Here is a 20121-nt window from a genome sequence, read left to right as displayed (position 1 = left end):
AGAAGTGTTTGAAAAATTCCATTAACCTTGTTCATTGTGGTATGTAAGTGAGACAGTTATAGCATTAAATTGTGTTTTTCCAATGCGAAAACCACGCACTTTGACATTAAGTAAATGTTCCTGAGTAATAGCATGTGACTAGTTCTGGTCTAATGCACACAAGGGAACTGACCCTGGACAGAAATTCCCCTCAGTTTATATAGACTCAGGCCCTAAGTTACACTTGGAACAATTATACATTGTTCAACAGAGACAGGAGTTCCAAGATTTGGCTGTTTGGGGAAATGAGGAGTCAAACATTGTCTTAGTTTTCCTGAGCTAGAGCAGGGCTGCTTTTCCCAGACAGCTGTTACGTGGGTCATCCCGGTAGCAGATTTTCATCTTTCCTGACAAGAGGCATGGGGTGCATTAGCTCTGTCAGCCAGGATTGTGCTCTCCAAACTGCTTGGCAGAAGTAGCAACTCTCTGTTAGCTAACTTTTACCTTTGTTTTCTGAGAAAATTTATTGATAAATCCTTCATAAGTTTATTAGTTCTGTTTCCTCTTTTAAATTCATGGAAATCATGGCATCTAATGCTTGATCTCACAATCATTGTTTCTTATTTCTAAAAGTAATATACTATATAAAAGAGCTGCTGTGCCTGTGATAAGTATTTGACACTTGAAGGGGAGCTGCAAGGCAACCCCACAGTTAACGTATATACTAACAAAAATATGAGTTTAGGTATTTAAAGAAAGGAGAGTGATTTTTACTTTGCATGGTAATATTATCTAAAAAATGTAAAAGAGACTTAGGAAGTGGGTCCAGGGTAAGAATGCCTCCCTCCCAAGCTGGACCACCAATCTCTGACCTTAGTTTGATTCCCAGAACCTACCAACACTCCTATGGTAGGTAAAGATGGGAATCATCTGGAAGCCTGAAGGAGGGCTAGCCTCTAGTATGCAGCATGTCAGATAAAAAGAGAGGCCTCGTCTCAACAAGAGGGAAAGCAAGGACTCCTGAAAGCTGTTGGCTGACCTTCACATGCATTCTATAACATGTGCATGCCAGCAGTCACGTACACGCGATAAGCATAAACACAGGAATAATTTATAGTAAATAAAAATTTTAAAAAACAAATGTATAAAATTAGCTGAAAATTATTTGAATTAAAAAGGAAGGTTTTCTTAAAAAAGCTGTTTTATAGAAAACCTGTATCTTTTCTGTATATCCGAAGTATCCAGTTACACATATACATCCATATATGTGAAAGATAATTTTCCCAGCAGTAGAACATAAAGCCTAGGAATACTTTTAAAAATGAGACAGCTTATTTTTAATTCAGTATTAAAAGAATTCTCCTGTCCTTTATTTGTTTATGAGTTTAATGCAATCCAAATGAAAATTCCAATGACATTTTGAGTAGGAAGTACCCCAGATGCCTTTAAATCTAAGCTTACTTGGCAATCTGAGTGTGCTGGTGCAGATCTATAATCCCAGCACTTGTGAAGCTTATTTCTTTTTATTATATGTACGTTTGTGTTCTGTCTACATGTCTGTCTGTGTGAGGGTGTCAGATCCTCTAAAACTGAAGTTACAGACAGCTTTGAGCTGACATGTGGGTACTGGGAATTAAACCTGTGTCCTTTGGAAGAGTCGCTAGTACTGCTGAGCCATCTCTCCAGCCCTCAAAGCCTGTTTTAAAAAACCAACACAAACAAAAAGCTGAAAGGATAAATGGATAGATAAGATTAGGAAATGAAAAGGATAACGTAAGTGAGCATTTGTTCAGTCATACGTTAAAATGTCATATTTCTAAGAGATTAGAGTTATATTTGAGTTTTACTTTGTGCTTTACTGGTTTTTGAAAGCTAATCACAGTATATCAGTTATAATTTAATAAAGGGAAGATTTAGATGGCAGGATGCCATATACCCATACTATGAGAATTCAAGAGATGTAGGAGGACATCTAGTTTCAGGCTATCTGACACCACCACCACCACCAAAAAGGAAGAATAGAAATGTTTTTATCTATATATTTATTATTTAAACTTCTTTTTTTTTATGCGTTAGGGTATATATAGAGAGGGTGTAGAGACTAGAGATCAACCTTGGGTACCCACCTTAGTTTTTTTTAGAGTTTCTCAGAATTTCTTTCTAGTATTAACTGTAGTTTCTTACTCCATGCTAAGCTGACTGGCCAGAGAGAGCGCCAGGTATTACCCTGCTTCTACATCCCCACCTCCCACCACCACCCCTAGCACTGGGATACACATCAATCATTTTCAATGCCATTGAAACATGACCTTTTTAATGTGTAAATAACTTTCTTGTTAAGCAAATCTTATCATTATTATTGTAGATATATTCATAAGTTTGTTTTTTTAACTTGTGAGGGGTTTTAGATAAGCTTTACCTACATTTGTTTGAAAAGACTTCTGTTTCTTATGTTTACTTTGCTAAATATTAGGCAGTTAATATCACCAAGCTAATTAAAGAATTGTAATTTTCAGAGAACTGACCTGTAATTCAGGACAGACTTAAATTCACAGATTTACTTGATAATTCAATGTTTGTCTGCTGTAATTTTATTGCATGCCAAAACACTTGATATTCCTTATGACCTTTTGTCCTTTAAAAGTAAAACTTGTCATTGAATTTCTGAGGGAAACATCAGATTTAGATTTAGTAGAGTTTCTGAATTCTGTGGGTGGATTTGTCCACAGCAGTTTTAGACCCTGTTATTAGTATATAGATGGATCTGCCCTTGGATGGTGTGGGCTTGGTCCTTGCACACTATTTTAATTTGGGGTTCTTCCCTTATTGTGATAACTTTAACTTTCATAGGAAAATCAGTCGCCTATATGCCTTATGCTGAGGTCAAACGTGCTCTAGAACAGGAAGCGCAGATGCACAGTACCGCAGCAAGGTCAGCCTCACCGTGTAGGCTCTCTCCAAGAGAAGTCAGTAAAGCCGCTTCCCAGCCTGATATGAGTGCAGCCCGCTATAGTGTCCCTCCAGGTAAATATTGCCTTTCTGCACAGTGGCTGGCTGCCGGCCACCTACCCACAGGTGTTCCATGTGGTATTTTAATCTCATAAATGACTTGCTCTTCCAGGACATGTCTTTGCTGTCTTAGAATGACGTTCTTCTTCCTCTGCCTTTCATGGTCAGTTGTATTCAGATTCACCGTGCCACTGGGAAATCTGTGTAGACACACCTATACTGTGGTTGGCTTTTCTTATAACAGTACAGCTATTTTGTAAAAATCCTTGAGAATTTTCCCCCTCAGAAATTCAAGTGTACTGTGAAAGCCAGAATCAGTAGTTATTTCTCAAACTCTGCAGCTACACAGAGGATTTATGCCAGGTTGTCTGTCACCCAGGTCTCCTACTGTATGAAGCAGCAGCTGTGTCTTAGAAGAAGCTCTCTGATTCTCATTCCCATTCTAAGTTTCAGAGGGTGATGAAGACAGTCAGTCACTCAGAATGATTGCCTCTGCTCAACAGAATAGTTGCTGAGAAATCAGCTTTGAATGCTGTAGTCTGAAATAAATTGAATACATTTACCACACTAGCAACCATCTGAGATTTGAGTATGCTTATTGAAAGAACTTTTAAAAGTGAAAATACTCATCTTTAGCTTCATCTGACATTTATAATTTAATCTGTGATTAAAGATTCAGGAATGCTTACTGAGAAAGGTGATAGCCTGTGGCATGCTAGGAAATTGACTATTTTAAATTACTTTTTTTTTTTCCTTTAAAAAAGTCCTCCAACCTGCTCCACATCAAGTGATAACTAACCTTCCTGAAGGGGTTCGGCTTCCAACAACACGACCAACCAGGCCACCACCTCCCCTCATCCCATCGTCCAAAACCACAGTAGCATCAGAAAAACCATCCTTTATAATGGGAGGGTCCATCTCACAGGTAAACTGGCTTTTCTCTATAGCAGATTTCTATTGAATATTATTTTGGCTAGCCCTTTATTCTCACTAACTTATGGGGTACTAATAAACAATCAGGTTCCTTTCTAGGCTGTCTTCTCTCTATCCTATTTTCTGTAGCCATGTGTTTGGACATTCTCACTTTTCTAGGACTCATATGAACAGGACCATACACTGCGTTCTTTTGTGTCTGCTTTTATCTCAGTGCAGTGAGTTTACAGACTTAGTCGACTCTTTGTGTGTAATCGGTATACTTTTTATTGTTAAATATTCCTTTTGTGGGGGGAACTTTGAGGTGTTCTAAATTTAGATTCCTTTTGATTGGAGCTGCTGTGAATACTTTTGTGCTGGTATTTGGATTTTTTTTTTTAATAGTTACTTAGGAATGAAGTTGATTTTTCAGAAGTGATCCTGTAGTCATGTAACCATTGTAGCAAGCATTGTAGAAGACTGAGATTTCTCATTTCATTCTTTGTTCCAGGTACTGTTATTGTCTTTTCTTTCCCATTTTAGGTGTACTTATTATACATATTCAGTAGGTATATAGGTAATTTATCATTGTGGTTGTAGTTTCCCTGAAAATTATGTAAAAAACTCTGTGTGCTCTTTGACCATACTTGTATTTCTGATTTTATGACATGACTACTGTAGTCCGAATATCTGGAATCTGAAATGCTCTAAAAACCGTAACACTTTCTGAGCACAACACAGCATACCTCCACAAGTAGAAAATGCCACACTGCCTCACTGTGAAAAAGCACAGTAAAACCACAAGTGTACTGAAAGCATTGTGTGTGTGTATATATATATATATATATATATATATATATATATATATATTTTTTTTTTTTTTTTTTTTTTTTTTTTTTTTTTTTTTTTTTTTTTTGGTTCTATTTTTCGGAGCTGGGGACCGAACCCAGGGCCTTGCGCTTCCTAGGCAAGTGCTCTACCACCGAGCTAAATCCCCAACCCCAGCATTGTATATTTTATTTTATATATTTAATTGTATTTTTTCTTTTCTACATTGGGGTACCTGTGTGTGTGTTCATGTTTATACATGTATGGACACACACACAGGTCACAGTGCACCTGTGGAGGTCAAAGGAGAATCTAATGAGAGTCAGTTCTCTCCTACTGTGTAGGTTCTGAGGATCTAACTCAGGTCTTCAGACAACCTGACGAGCAACCAGTTGAGCCATGTTGATGACTGGTTTTGAGACAAGGCCTTTCTATACCAATATGTAGCCAAGAGCGACCTCGAGCTTCTACCTCCCAAATGTTTCCACGACAGATGTGTGTCACCGTGTCTTCATCTTGTGCTAGGGATTGAACATAGGACTGTTTGCATGTTTGGCAAATACTCTATTGACTGAGCTTTATTTCCATCTTCAGAAGCTTTAAAATATGATATAGTCTACACACAATTTTTATTTTTATTATATATGTATATATATTTTTTCATTTTTATTCATTGTTACACAGAACATTTTCATATGATTGTTGCATATTGAACACATTCTTCTTATACTCTGATCAGTCACATGTTGCAAGCTTTATTGATCGGCTTCTACTTTCTTTCTTATGACCAGTTACAGGCCGGTTTCTGTGTACACAGTGGTGTAAAAATCAGCATCCACTTCTAGTAGCATGGTTTTCACAATTTTCTTTCCCTTGATTGCTCTGGCTGTCTTTTGTTTAAGAGCATTTGACTATGTTTGGATCTGCACCCAGAGTCCTTCCAATGGATCTGTTTGTCTGCTTGTCTTGTTATTGTAGTCTTGATTATTGCCACATTTTAGCTTGTTTCTTGAAAACATTTAGTATATATCCCGTAGTATTTTTATTTTTCTGATTATTCTATATCCCTATCATATTCTTTTTATTTATATATATAATTATATTATATTATATTATATTATATTATACTCTGTTAAAGCCAGAGTTACATTAAACCGACAGATCAGTTTCAGATAGGAATAGATTTTAACAATCTTGAATCGTCTTTACTTTTTCTTTTTATCTGCCTTTCTCTCTCTCTGTGTCTGTCTCTTCCTTTATTTTTCTGGAGCAGGGTTTCTTCATGTAGCCTGGGTTATCCTAGATCTTGCTTTGTAGACCATGCTGACCTTGAACTCTCAGAGATTTGCCAGTCTCTGTATTTGCCTCATGAGTGTATGCTACTACTTCTCTGCAACATCTTGAGTCTTTTATAAATATACACATCTTTTCATTTTTCTAGGTCATCATTGCTCATTCCTATTTAAAGAGTTTTATAATTTCCACAGTAGAAGTGATGTGTATATCTGTTTATTTTGGGCTATTTCATTAATTTTAATGTATCCTGTTGTTTGTTTCCTTTTGGTTTTTATTTTGAGATGGGTCTTATTATGTATCATTAGCTGGCTTGGGAATGTAACTATTTAGACCAGGCTAGCCTTGAACTCACAGTGATCTGCCTGCCTCTGCCTTCCAAATTCTGGGATTAAAGTCCTGCACCAAGATGCTTGGCAATTTTAATGTATTCGTTGTTTCTACAGGTTCTGGGCTAGTACAGGCATGAGTGCAAACATCATTAGCTTGATCCAGATCATCAATGAAAACAAATATCTCAGTGAACAATGTCATAAGAAGCTTTTTGGTTTCCTAGTATATATAAAAATTGATGTTTATACCATGCTGTAGTCTGTTTAGTATGCAGCAGAATTATATCTAAAAGAATATATGTACCTTAAGTCAAAAGTAATTTAGAACCGGACATAGTTGTACATCCATTTAACCCCCATCATGCTAGAGGCTGGGGCAATAGGATCACATGTTTGAGGCCATCTTGTTGTTCATAGGAAGACTACATTTAAAGAAATCAAAAGAAAACAGATACTTTGTATAAAAAAAAAGTTAACTGTCTACAGTGTTGCTGTAATGGTTCTGAGCTACTCACATATCTCTCTATAAACCGCCAGTTACTAAAAACAGATCAGTGTCAGGGAAGCACAGAGAATGAATGAATGAGTCACAGTGTAGTGCTTGTACATAGACATAGTATCGTCTTGATGGTCCTGTGGCCTCCCATAGTACTTCTAGTAAGGATTTGGGGATTTTCTTTTTTGTTCTTTTTTCTTTTGTAGATTGGGTTTCATTATATTTAGCTGAGGCAAGCCTGGAACTCCATGGTCTAAGCTGGTCTCGAATCTTGCTTTAGCCTCCCAAGTGTTGGGTTGCAGCTAACCATACCTGACTGGTAGTTACAGCTGTCAATTCCTGCATCTCTATTGTGTTCTTCTCAATGCTTTTATTCTCTGTTATATTTTGTGTTTTGTTAGACATTGTTCTTGTACTTCCCTTTAATTCTCCATCTAAGAAGTTACTGCTTTATTTCATATGTGTGGGTCAGTTTTTTGATCTGTCTTGTAACTTTTGTCAGATACACATTTAATTTTTATTGCATTTATTGACTTCTCCTGTGGAGATCAGAGAACAATGCATGGGATAGACTGTCTCCTGTTACTGTGCAGGCCTTAGGGGTCACACTCAGGCTTCCAGTTTGTCGGCAAGCATCCTTCATTCACTGAGACATGTATCTCGTCAGCCAGCACAACTGCATATTTTGTGTTACATGGTGTGGCAACTCTGGAAATCATACAATTATCTCCCAGTACTATTGTAGCTTTTATTTCCTCTCCTATTTTTTTTTAACTTTCTTAGTAGCTTTTGAGAACTGATTTGTAGTCTGTGCTATTTATGTGTGGCTGCTAAAGTCTCTGCTTAATAAACCAATGACTAAACAGATTTCCTTAAATGATTTGGAACTAGTAGTCTTTCCGAGTCTTTGCTGTTGACAGGTCTGCTTCATTTTTTTATTGTCTCCTTTGCAGGGTCTTAGGTTGGCCAGAGGTGAGAGCTCCTTAGGACTCTTTTAGGGCATGCATACTATTGTACACACACATGACTTTCTGGGTTCCAGTGGATGAGTTGCAATTTTTCAAATATCTTCTGAACTCTTTCCATTTTCATTGATGTTCTTTTTGCATTTTTAAGAGATATAAAATATTGTTGACAATAGCTTACCTTTTGAGGACATTGTGGCAAATGCTTCATGTAATTTAATAAATGTCAAGGAAGTTTGAGAACAAACTGCTTGAAGTCAAATCATGGGTCCAAGCTGGTGTCTTATGTTCTGCTTGAGACAGCTCTCTGGTCTGCTTTCTCTGGAGATCTCCAGACCTCCCCCAACACCCTCTTCTCTCTCTTTCTGTTCTGCTCGTGGCATTCCTCTTTTACTATTCTAAAACCTTCTCCGGATAGCTCTTCTCTTGTAGATCACAAACCCATTCTCTCACTTTACACGTGAATCCAGTCATGTACTCCAAGCTTCCTTTTGACTTTCTTGTTAATCTGCATCTCGGGCAGCCCTTAATTCTTAGAAGACTGTAAGCACACCTTTTCTTTTAACATTGCAAAAGAATTCAGAATCTGCTTGCCTCTATTAAGCATAGACAATAAACTAGCTGGGTGGGACCCCATCCTGAAATTACATTTCTACCACTAACCTTGCTCTGTCTGATCTGTCTGATATGAGGCCCAACCTGAATTCTTGAATCTGTCTGCCTTTGTAAGCATAAATTTTTTTTTTTTTAAAAGCTGGGTGGGATCTCCTGCAATCACCACTCCCTCAATCTCTTCTCTCTCTCCTTAGTAACTTTCTGACAAGCTTGCTCACAGCACAGCGGTTTCCTTTCTTTAGATTTGTGAGGCCCTCATATAAGTAATATAATAATAATAATATTGCATCCTCATTTGTTGAGAAGTTACATATTTCTGAACACATTTTTAGAGTTCTTTTCTATAATCTTAAGGGTCGTCCTGAAGGTCCCAGCATTTACCATCTTGCTGAGACATTAGCCACATCTTCATCTCCCGTACTCCTCGCTGTCTCTGATTAACACGGAGTCATTAACATTAACAGGGAGGATATTTCTTGAAGGAGAAATGTAAAATATACGTACTATTATACAAACAAGCCTTACACCACAGCAGCCATCACCACCTCTCTTGGAGGCCCATACCTCCTGGCCCTGTCCCAAGTGCAGGAACCATGTCATTCTGACCCTAACAAGGCCATGCCAGACTTGGCTAATAAATATCTATATGTAATATATGATATTGTTAGAATGCATATCTAATTCCTTTAGTTTTTCTAACTTAATAATCTATGCTGAAATTTTCCTTTTTGTTCAATTACTTTTTAAAATTTGAGTAACAAAGCTACCAATTTTTATAGATAGAAATCTAAAGACTGACTTTATTTCGTCTTTAGGGAACTCCTGGCACTTACTTGACTTCTCATAGTCAGGCTTATACTCCGGAAGCAGCTAAGCCCTCAGTGGGGTCTATCTCTCTTGGATTGCCACGGCAGCAGGAATCTACCAAGTCAGGTCAGTGAGCCACAGTTCTATCACATCTATTTGTAGCATCATGGTCAGCCTTCAGTGGTTAGTCTTTTCACGTTTGTCGTTCTTTTGTCCATAGCTCCTTTGACCTACATCAAGCAGGAAGAATTTTCTCCACGAAGCCAAAACTCACAGCCTGAGGGTTTATTGGTGAGAGCGCAGCATGAAGGTGTGGTCAGAGGTAAAACTTTTGCCCATAGTAAACTTACTAAAGTAACTCATTAAAGTTTTGTTGTGGGTACATCCTAAGTTGTGGCAACATTGATAATTTTACTGGCCTTGGATATACTGTGTAGCCAAGTTTGGACTTGGATTCTCAGTCCCCCTACTTTAGCCTCCTAAGTGGATTATATGTATACATGACTATAAACAGCGCAGTCATTGATTATATATATACATTTTTTTTTTGGTTCTTTTTTTTTTTTTTTTTTTTTTTTGGTTCTTTTTTTCGGAGCTGGGGACCGAACCCAGGGCCTTGCGCTTCCTAGGTAAGCGCTCTACCACTGAGCTAAATCCCCAGCCCCATTGATATATTTTAATGATTAATTTCTTCAAGTTACTGATTTTTAAGTTTTTGCTTCCATGTAAAAGTAACTTTAAACTTTAAATTTGATGGGCATATAGTACCACCAAAACAAAAACCAAAAAACCCCAACAAACTCTGAAGTTATGTATGTCAGCAGTCTTTTTAATAATATATTTATTCTATTATTTCATATATTTGTATGGTGTATTTTGATAATTTCCCCAACACCAGCTCTTCCCTCCTCAACATGCTCCCTCCCAATCTCATGTTCTCGGCTACTATTCTTTTTTTTTTTTTTTTAAAACATAGCCTACAGTACAATTATTGTTGCCTATATATGCATGTGTGTGGTGCCATCCACCGGATCATAGGCAGCCTTCACATAGTTCTACTCCCCTAACGAAAAATTGCTATCTTTTCCTAATCAACTATAAGCTACCAATAGTTCCTCTGCTAGGGGTAGGTGGTCCTTGTGAGCATCATCCATGTTAGAATTTTGACTGGCTTGACCTTTCTCAGGTCTTATGCAGGTAACCATAGTTGTTAAGAGTTCATACATGCAGAAGCATTTCACAAAACTCCTCCCTGTACTCTGCCTTTTACGTTCATTCTGCTCTGCCGTCCGAATGTACTTTGAACCTTTGGGAGGGTAGGATGATACAGGTGTGCCGTTTAGGGCTTCACACTCACAGTTATCCTTAGTAATTTGGACAGTGTCTCTTATTCACTTCTGCCCATCGCACAAAGAAGCTTTTCTGACTAGGATTGTGAGCAGCACACATCTATGGATGTAATCCTTCATTAATCAGTTTGAACAATCCTTTTTAAAAATCATTCTATTATTTGAGACATACATTTTATTCTAATAAAATTATTCTAATAATTTTTGTTGTCCCTGCCCCCATTCTGCTCTGTGAGAACTGGTATTGTGGAGTGGTGACTGTCAGGAAAAGGCAAAGATTTAGCGATGTTTTTGTTTTTTATTCAGGCACTGCAGGGGCTGTCCAAGAAGGAAGTATAACTCGGGGAACTCCAGCCAGCAAGATCTCAGTGGAGAGCATTTCATCCTTGCGGGGCTCTATTACCCAGGTCAGTGCATTGACCATGGTCTCCACATGCCGAAGGGTATCTAGGAAAAGGCTAGACTTCTCGGGCGTAAGTCGGTAGAGCAGTGCTGCTCCTCAGTCTGTTGTTCCCTGTTCTGTTATGGACCCAGCTCTCCATCATAATAAACCTCAGATCTGCAGACTATTTCCTTTCCTGCTGCATTTCAACTCCAAGCCATGTTATCTCTACTGTAGTTTTTCACGGTGTCACTACTCACCTGAAAATTGGCAAAAGAAACCTTGAGGTCTTCCTGGAAAAGCTTTTATCATGTCTTTAGATGAATTAGAAAGGGAGAAGAAAACCATGAACTGCTTGTTATCGCTCCTTGTGAAAAGGTATATTTGTGATCTCAGTGTGTAAGCTGCTGTGTTCAAACTCAGTGAGTACACCAGAGATCAAATGTATCTGAAGCTAAATAGAATCCTAGGGTTGATTAATGGAAAATACTTCTTTTTCTAGCTAGATATTAATTTTAACTTGAAATGTAAAACAGCTTTTTAAAAATTTTACATAAATAAAAAGAGTGATAAAGTCCATATATTCTGCCTTTTATAAACACTGATAAAAACTTTTGTATATTGTTACTAGCTTGCTGTTCTCTCCTATCCTTGTAACCTAAGGTATCAGCACTAGTGGTGTGGGCCTCAAGACCAATAGCATCAGTGCCACTTGAGAAGTTCCTAACCATAAATGCTTAAGCCTTGTGCTAGATTTACTGCATTCAAATTCTCCAAGACGAATTCCAGCAGCCTGTGTTTTCCTGAGCCTTTGGTTGATTCTGCTCAGGAATCCCCTGCTATGACAACCCTGAGTTATGTAGCTGCAATGGATTATGTTCATTTAGAGCAAACATTGCAGAGGAACGCCATGTCTCTCCTTGGATAGTTGGTAAAAGTATGCTATTTCAAACTAAGTTAAGACTTAAATGCATACAGAAAAAGTAAGTGGGCTGATATGGTCTTTTTTTCTTCACATCTTTCTTACTGCTCCAGCATCCAATGTTTTGTTAGGAAAATGGTTTTGTTTTTTTTTTTTTTTTTTCGGAGCTGGGGACCGAACCCAGGGCCTTGCGCTTGCTAGGCAAGCGCTCTACCACTGAGCTAAATCCCCAACCCACAGGAAAATGGTTTTAACTGGGTCAAATGGTGCTCAGTTGTATCTATTTTAAAATTTGCTCATTTGGCAAAGGGTACATGCTGAGGATTTCCTCATGTTTCCTACTGACCTCTCATAATGACTGGGTGTGCCAGACACATTGTTCCTGTCACTCATCCCCTTTAAACGTCTGCTTCTGAGCGTTGCCTCAAGTTCTGGGGGTTCCTTAGAGTAGGAGAGACCCTTCTCAGGGGACTGAGTTAGGTCTGGCTTTCATTTCCTTCACAGCCGAATCTACCCACGTGTACAGCATTCTATGTAAGCATAAACTGTTTCCCTAAGAAGGAGGGCATAAAGACCCACTGTGAGTCTAGTGGAGGACTAATGACGGTGAGATTTCAGATGATGTGTCCTGACGAATATCCTAAATAAGGCATCTGAGCTTTTCCTCTCTCTTCATTGATGATCAAAGCCTGCGCACCAACCATGCAGACAGCTTGATAATCAACATCTGTTTTACTCTCATTGCAATGTGAAAGTTACAGTACATCACAGTTAAAGCTTAATCTAGTATTACTTTTATTATATGTTATAAAAATTATTACATTTTCATGTAGACTTAAAACATATTTCTTTTCTGAAAACTAAACTCTTCAATGGGGGTTTGCTAAGGGATGGGGGTCAAAGCTATTTTACATTTTATGCTATAATCATCTTAAGTTCTCTGGGATGGTAGAGTTGAAGGATCAAGGTATGGGATTTCTTTGTTTATAGAAGTAAAATATCTTGTTTCCTCTTGTGTACTTTGCTTTATTTGAAGACCTGACTCTCAGGTTCTCTTTTCTACATGTCCGTGTGACTTGTGACCCTTGGGTGCTTGTGTTTGTTTTGATGACAGGGGACCCCAGCTCTGCCCCAGGCTGGCATACCAACAGAGGCTTTGGTGAAGGGACCTGTTTCCAGGATGCCAATTGAGGAAAGCAGTCCTGAGAAGGTCAGAGAGGAAGCTGCATCCAAAGGCCATGTCATCTATGAAGGCAAAAGTGGACATATCTTATCATATGACAGTAAGTATTGTTTATTCACTGCCGCCATCTCAGGATGTGGACGGAAAATATAGGCTCTGAGTGTCTTACTTCCTTACTATAGGTAAGTCAGCTTATTTTTGTAGACCTGTTTTCTCCTTATGAAAGGAGATATGTTGTGAAAAATCAATTAAGACAGTCAGTTAAGAGCTGTAAGTGTGCAGAGCACAGGGAAGGGTACTGTAATTAACAGCAGACATTGTCAGTGACCAGTCACTGCGTTTAACTTAAATGGAATAGCTTTTATTTTAATAGGAATCATTATTTTTAAGGTTAAGAACTAATGAACAGATAATTGGATAACTTAGTTGTTGGACTAAACTCTCCTTAATAAAAATATATCTGTGTTTGTTCTTCCATCTATCAAATCTAGCCATCTGTCTTTTCCTTTTTGAGTATGTTTTCTAAGAATAGCTACTGTCTGCTGTAGTCATCAGGCACAGGACTGAGTTTGAGGTTTTTTGACTACAACCTTGAAATAGTCATTAGCAATATTTTATCTTTGTCTTCTAGTACAAAGAGATGAACATGGCACCTGATGTGTATAATCTACAATGTCTTGTTTCTTATTTTACCACGCCTAACACTGGGAAGAGGGAAAGAAGCTAGAAATCTGGATATCTTTCTTTTCCCCTTTTTTCCATATCCAACATATTACAAAATCATTTAGATTGTTCCTAAAGTCTTTGCGATCAATCCCTTATTCTGCCTCCAGGCATTACTTTTTGTCTGGAGGACTTTGGGTATGCTAACTCACCTGGAGTAACTATCATGCTTCCTGCTTCACTTTCTGTGGCCTTAAAGGATAACTACAGGACTGCCTCATGGCATCAGCTCACCCCACAATCTCCTTTTGCTTACCCTACAGGTTTTCCTCTTAGCCCTAAACTTTTCTGCCAAACTCCATTCTTCACATTGGCTTTGTACTGAGCTGATGGATGTTCCTTTAAGGTAGCATGCTCTGTCATTCTTGAGATATCTGAGCCTATTCTTTCTGCCTGTGCCATTATTTCCTGCTTTTGTATTGGACACAAGCATCTCTTACTCATCCTTCCGTTCTCAGCTTGCCTTTGCTAGATGTCCCTGGGTAGGTCAAGTTTTGGTCTCATCATTCTTGCAGCATACTATAAATTTCCTCTCATATATATATGCCCATACATGCACGTGCCATGTGCTTTTGCATAATTCATGTGGGTTCATGCGGAAGCCAGAAAAGGCCACCACGTTCTTTGGAGCTGGAGTAGTTGTGAGCCACATGTTGCAGATGCTGGGAACTAAAGTCAGATCCTGTAGAAGAACACTGCGTACTCTTTATTGTTATCCCATATTTACAGCCTGAGCATATTGTACCCACCACTGTTGAGTAAGTTTCATGAGAAGGGACTTAATTTGTTAACCTTATCTGGAAGCCTAGCCTTTGCCTAGCATATAGGAGCCATTCAGTTAATACTGCAGTAAACAAAAGTTTTTTCATGGATGTTGTCTACACAAATATATGTTAGAACAAGTTTTTGTTTTGTTTCGTTTGGGACACAGTCGTACTATACAGCCCTATCTGATCTGGAAGTTACTATGTAGACCAGGCTAGCTTCAAACTCATAATGATCCATTTGTCTCTGCCTCCTGAGTGCTGGGATCAAGTTGTTTTTATAAGACTAATACTAAGGTGACTTAGTTTACTGCACATTATAAATAGGCCTTGGGCTCTGAATAATTCTTGTTTCTATATTCTACAGATATTAAGAATGCCCGAGAAGGGACTCGGAGTCCAAGAACAGCTCATGAAATGAGTTTAAAAAGAAGCTATGAGTCAGTGGAAGGAAATGTAAAGCAAGGCATGTCGATGAGGGAGTCTCCTGTGTCAGCAGCACCTTTAGAGGGTAAAATTAACACCTCCAGTGTTACGCAGATGCATTTAACTATGTGTAATAGTTTTGTTATATTGGGGTTAATCACTAGCCTTTCTACCTGAAATTTATCAATATAATTTCAATTTACATCAAATCACTGTATGAGTTATGTGGCACTTCAGAGTAGAAAGAAGTGAAAGCCGTATGTAATGGTTGCAGCAGAGTGACAGTGTAGGTGCCTCAGCCATTGTAGAGTTGCCTCCTGAGTCAGCGAATCTAGGAATTTAAACCCTGTGGGGGATACAACTCATTTCAGAATTTCTTTTCAATACATGAGGTAAAAATGGTGTATGACAAATAGAGCAGGAACATACATTTTCCCCCCTCAGGTGAACCTTCCCTAGCGTATTTCTCTGTGCTTGTCCCTTCACCTGGAGGTTGAGGCTGACGTTCATCAGTGTAAGGAGGTTACAGGTCATGTTGGACTTGATGCTGATTATGTTGTGAATTCATGGGTCACTGTGGTTTGGTTTACTTTTAAGTGTAGCCTGCCTTTGATAATTTAATCTAGTTAAAATATTTAAGACTAAGTAAGGCCTGTGTGATTTTCCTCAGAGTTATATTTTCTCTATTCCAAAAACAAAACAGGGCATAATCTGGGGAGGTGGCTCATTGGTTAAGAGTACTGGCTGCTCTGCTGCAGACCCAGCTTTGATTCCCAGCACCCACACAGGACTGCAGTGGACTGTAACTCCAGTTCTAGAGATCTGAGACTTTTCCTGGCTTCCATAGGGACTTCTTCACATGTGGTGCAGATACATAAATGCAGGCAAAAGACTCACGTACACATAAAGTAAAAATTAAACATCCTTTAAAAATCCCCTGTACTTTCTTTAGGCTAAATGTATGCAATTACTGCTAAGCTTTAATTAGTATTTATTGTTAATGTGAAATGTGTGTTTGTTCCTTTGTCCATATTTTTACCAAAACCACAGGTCATTATGGTTTGCTTTTCACTGTCACCCAGTGAGAAAGTTAGGCCCTTGGGCCAGGCTGGCTAGCCTTGGAGTCCCCCAGCATTGGGTTCACAGATGCAGTCCATGCACATGCTGGGGCTGTCATGATTCTGCAGCAGGCACTGTGCTCCCGGCTACTCTTTAAGATACTATTTTAAAACTCCTTACTTAGGTATTATATTCATTTTTTTCTCTTTACTATGTCCATATTTTTTTCCTTTTCCCCAGGTATATTTCATATTTGAGCAGTGATTTATTAACTAAGATACATTCAGAGTTTAGATTCCCAGGAGTCATGAATGTTTCATCTATTTCTTTTTTTTTTTTCCCCCGGAGCCTTGCGCTTCCTAGGTAAGCGCTCTACCACTGAGCTAAATCCCCAGCCCCGTTTTATCTATTTCTGACTGAGAAACTTTTAATAGTGGTTGCTGTCTACACTAGTTCATAGCCCTACCATCAATGACTAAGGGGTCTTTTTCATACATTTTTCCCAGCATTTCTTTCCAGAATTTATTGGAAATTCACTCTGGCAGGGATGACACAGAGCGTCAAAATGGCTTTAGTTTGCGTTTCCTTGGCAGCTGTGTGTTGTATACTCAAAATACTTATTGTCTGTTCATATTTCCTCTCTGTAAGCTCTCAGCCTATTTTTTGACTGAGTAGTTTAGAGTTTTTAGTTCTTTGTAGTCTACGTGAGAATCTTGAATTTATACTCAGCAAAGGTTTTCTCCCATTCTGGCCAACTGTTTCACTTGTAATGGTCAGCAGTGTCTTTTGTGGTTTAGATTTTCTGAGAGCCTATTTGTCAGTTCTGACTTTCTTTCTTTAGTAACCCAAGTCTTATTCAGAAAGTCCTTACCTGTGCCTGCATCTTGAAATATTTTCTCTCCTTTTCCCTCTAGCATTTTCAGAGGTTCAGGTCTTTGATCCATTTGGAGTGTTGATGTTTGTGCCAGGTTAGAGGTTTGTTCATATGCCTCTCCAGCTTTCGTTACCATTTAAGAGGCTGTCCTTCTCCAGTGACTATTTTTGTCACCTTTGTCAGAAATCAGGTGACTAGAGCTGTACTGAGTTATGTCTTGGTCTTACATTCTGTTTCATCAATCTGTATGTCTGTTTTTGAGCCAGTGCCCCTCCTGTTAGGGCATTCACCCAAAGGGACTATTTCAGAGATATTTCCTCACCCGTGTCTATTGCTGCTCTCTTCCCACAATAAATAGGAAAGAAATGGAATCAGCCTAGATGTCTATCAGTAGATGAATGTGGTCCATATCACAGTGGAATTTTATTTGGCCATAAGGAAAATTGAAATTAGGCAATTTTTAGGAAGATGTATGGAACTTCAAAATATTAAACGAAGTAACCAGGGCTCAAAAAAAGTACATGTTTTCTATCACTTGAACCTTCCAATTTTTTATGTATATTTATTGATGTAGGAGTGAAGGAAATAGATTCTAGCACACAGAGGACCTTACGGGGAAAATTATTCTATAATTAAATCTTAATAATTGTTATTTATGCTGTATTTAAAACCTAAAATGTAATGATAAGTTGAATTAACAATGATACAAGATTTATTTTAAAGTTTTGTTTATACTGTTCAAATCCACATCTAGTTATGATTTTTCCTCTGATTTGCAAGGCTTCTCTATGTCTATACGTTGTTCTGGTTTACTGTTAATTACTTTAAGGGGTAGAGGTAGGTGCTTGGTAGGGCTTCACTTTCTAAATTGGTAAAGGGAAAGAAAGGCGGTAGGATAAAAGAAAAAAAAAATAGAGGGTCTCACTCTCTGGTCCTGGTAGGTCTTGAACTCCATGTGAGACCCACACTGGCCTTACGCTCAGACATTAGCCAGCCCACCTTTGCCCACCAAGGTTTGTTTTTATCTTGATGACTTAACTTTTATTAGTTCTCACTATGTAAATTTAAATGTTCTCCTATTGTTGTTGAGGCAGGATCTCTCTCTGTAATCCCAGCTGTCTTGAAACTAGATATCTAGATTAAGCTTGTCTCAAACTCACAGAGATTCTCTTGTGTCTGTTTCCCCAGTGATGAGATTAAAGGTGTGTGCCACCAAGCTCAGCCTAAATATTCTAATTTTTTTAAGAGAGATATATATTTTATATTTTGGGGCATAGGTATAATGTGGTCTGGCCTTTGCTAACTTCAGACTTCTTGAATTCTGGTCTTTTTTTTTTTTAAAGATTTATTTATTATGTAAGTACACTGTAGCTGTCTTCATGCACACTAGAAGAGGGCATCAGATCTCATTACAGATGGTTGTAAGCCATTGTGTGTTTGCTGGGATTTGAACTCAGGACCTCTGGAAGAGTAGCCAGTGCTCTGAGCCGTCTCTCCAGCTGACTCTTATTCCCAAGAATGTATTAACAAGTCCAGCTAAAATTTCTTTGTGTTTTAAAATAAAATTTTATACTTTTTCTGGTTATTTTATATTTGGGAAAATGTTCTGAGAAGTAGTTAAAGGACACGAGAATGGCTCAGCAGCTGAGAACACTGGCTGCTCTTGTAGAGAAACCGGGCTCAGTTCCCAGCATACACATACAGGCTCACCATCTTCTTCTGTAACTCCAGTATGCACATGGGGCACAGATACATAAAAACCCTTACAGGTAAATAAACCTTTAAAATATTTTAAAGTATAGCTGTATATTAGGTATCTCTAATTCCTTTTTTTTTAAACGTTTATTCAGCGAGAGAGAGAGAGGGAGAGAGAGAGAGAGAATATGAATATGAGTTAGTGTATATGTGCGTGTACGTGCTGTGCAAATGTTGAGGTGAGAAGCTAACTTGCAGGAATTAGCTTTCTCCTTCCACCATACAGGGCCTGGGGATTGAGCCCAGGTTATCTGAATTGGCAGCAAGTACCCTTATACATCAAGCCATCTCACCAGTCCTTTGGATTGTGTCTGAATCGTGTGCAATTTCAAAATTACACCCCTTCCTTCATAGTGCTTTTTATCAAAATCTTTTCTCTGTAGACAACATTCAGTATTTAAATTAACAATTGTTAATTTAATTACATTGTTTAATAACTGGATTTCTTACTGTTTTGAAAGGTCTGATATGCCGAGCATTACCCAGGGGGAGTCCTCATTCTGACCTCAAAGAAAGGACTGTGCTGTCTGGTTCCATAATGCAGGGTACATTGTGTTTTGTCTTTTTGTTATAAATTGATTCACTGGTAAGGTAGTTTAATATTAATTTTATGGAATATTAAACCTACTTTTTAAGGTATTTTACCCTTCGAAGTATTAAATCTTAAGCCTTAACTTTTCTCTTAGCTACATCATCTATTTGAAGGTTTTACTTGCTTAATCTTTCAACATCAAGCTATCTTTACAAAAGCCATTCTGAAACTATGAATTCTGAGTAACCCCATGCCATGGCGACTCACGAATGCCTATCTGAGGATCTGCTGTAGAAATTCAGTGGCAGGGCTTGCAACCATTAGCATCATTTTAACAGTTGTCTTTCCTGATGTCTTCCTGAAGGCACACCTAGAGCAACAGCCGAAAGCTTTGAAGATGGCCTTAAATACCCCAAACAGATAAAAAGGGAAAGCCCTCCTAGTCGAGCATTTGAAGGTGCCATTACCAAAGGAAAACCATACGATGGCATCACCACCATCAAAGAAATGGGGCGTTCCATTCATGAAATTCCAAGACAAGATATTCTAACTCAGGAAAGCCGGAAAACTCCAGAAGTGGTCCAGAGCACGAGGCCAATAATTGAGGGTTCCATTTCCCAGGTAAACAGATCATGACTCTCTTTCTGTCAGCAATTCCACTTCAGAATGACATTTATGAAACCGTTTTAAAAATATGACTTAGTAGTTCTGGGTAATTCAGACTTCTTGGTAGAAAATTTTTTACATACACATCAGTTTTTCTTGTTGTATACACTGTTTGAAGTGAATAATTTGGGAATGTGTGTATTTCAGGGTTCATGGGCTCAGATTGATGTCAGCATAGCAAGTGTAATTGCCATGAGGCAGACATACATCTTAGAAGGAACAGTATCTAGATAACTTTGCTACCTGTAAT

The 20121-nt window shown here is 38.3% G+C and overlaps 1 protein-coding gene across 51 annotated transcripts in view; it reads left to right on the top strand.

Moving 5' to 3' along the window:
- The window catches only part of Ncor1 (nuclear receptor co-repressor 1), a 142897-nt gene that overhangs the window by 95556 nt on the left and 27220 nt on the right, over positions 1-20121 (top strand). For 29 of the 51 annotated variants that reach the window (XM_087573888.1, XM_087573852.1, XM_087573865.1 and 26 more), the window contains 9 exons: positions 2830-3003; positions 3753-3913; positions 9245-9362; positions 9457-9558; positions 10892-10992; positions 13004-13172; positions 14927-15070; positions 19135-19218; positions 19570-19826. In XM_087573888.1, the coding sequence (XP_087430014.1) occupies positions 2830-3003; positions 3753-3913; positions 9245-9362; positions 9457-9558; positions 10892-10992; positions 13004-13172; positions 14927-15070; positions 19135-19218; positions 19570-19826 (1310 nt within the window). 51 annotated transcript variants of the gene reach the window in all.

This window comes from Rattus norvegicus, chromosome 10 (genome assembly GCF_021556685.1).
Source record: "Rattus norvegicus strain SHRSP/BbbUtx chromosome 10, alternate assembly SHRSP_T2T, whole genome shotgun sequence".
NCBI classification, from domain to species: domain Eukaryota; kingdom Metazoa; phylum Chordata; class Mammalia; order Rodentia; family Muridae; genus Rattus; species Rattus norvegicus.
The sequence above is the reverse complement of the archived record's forward strand: the minus strand, read 5'-3'. Positions and strand labels throughout refer to the sequence as shown.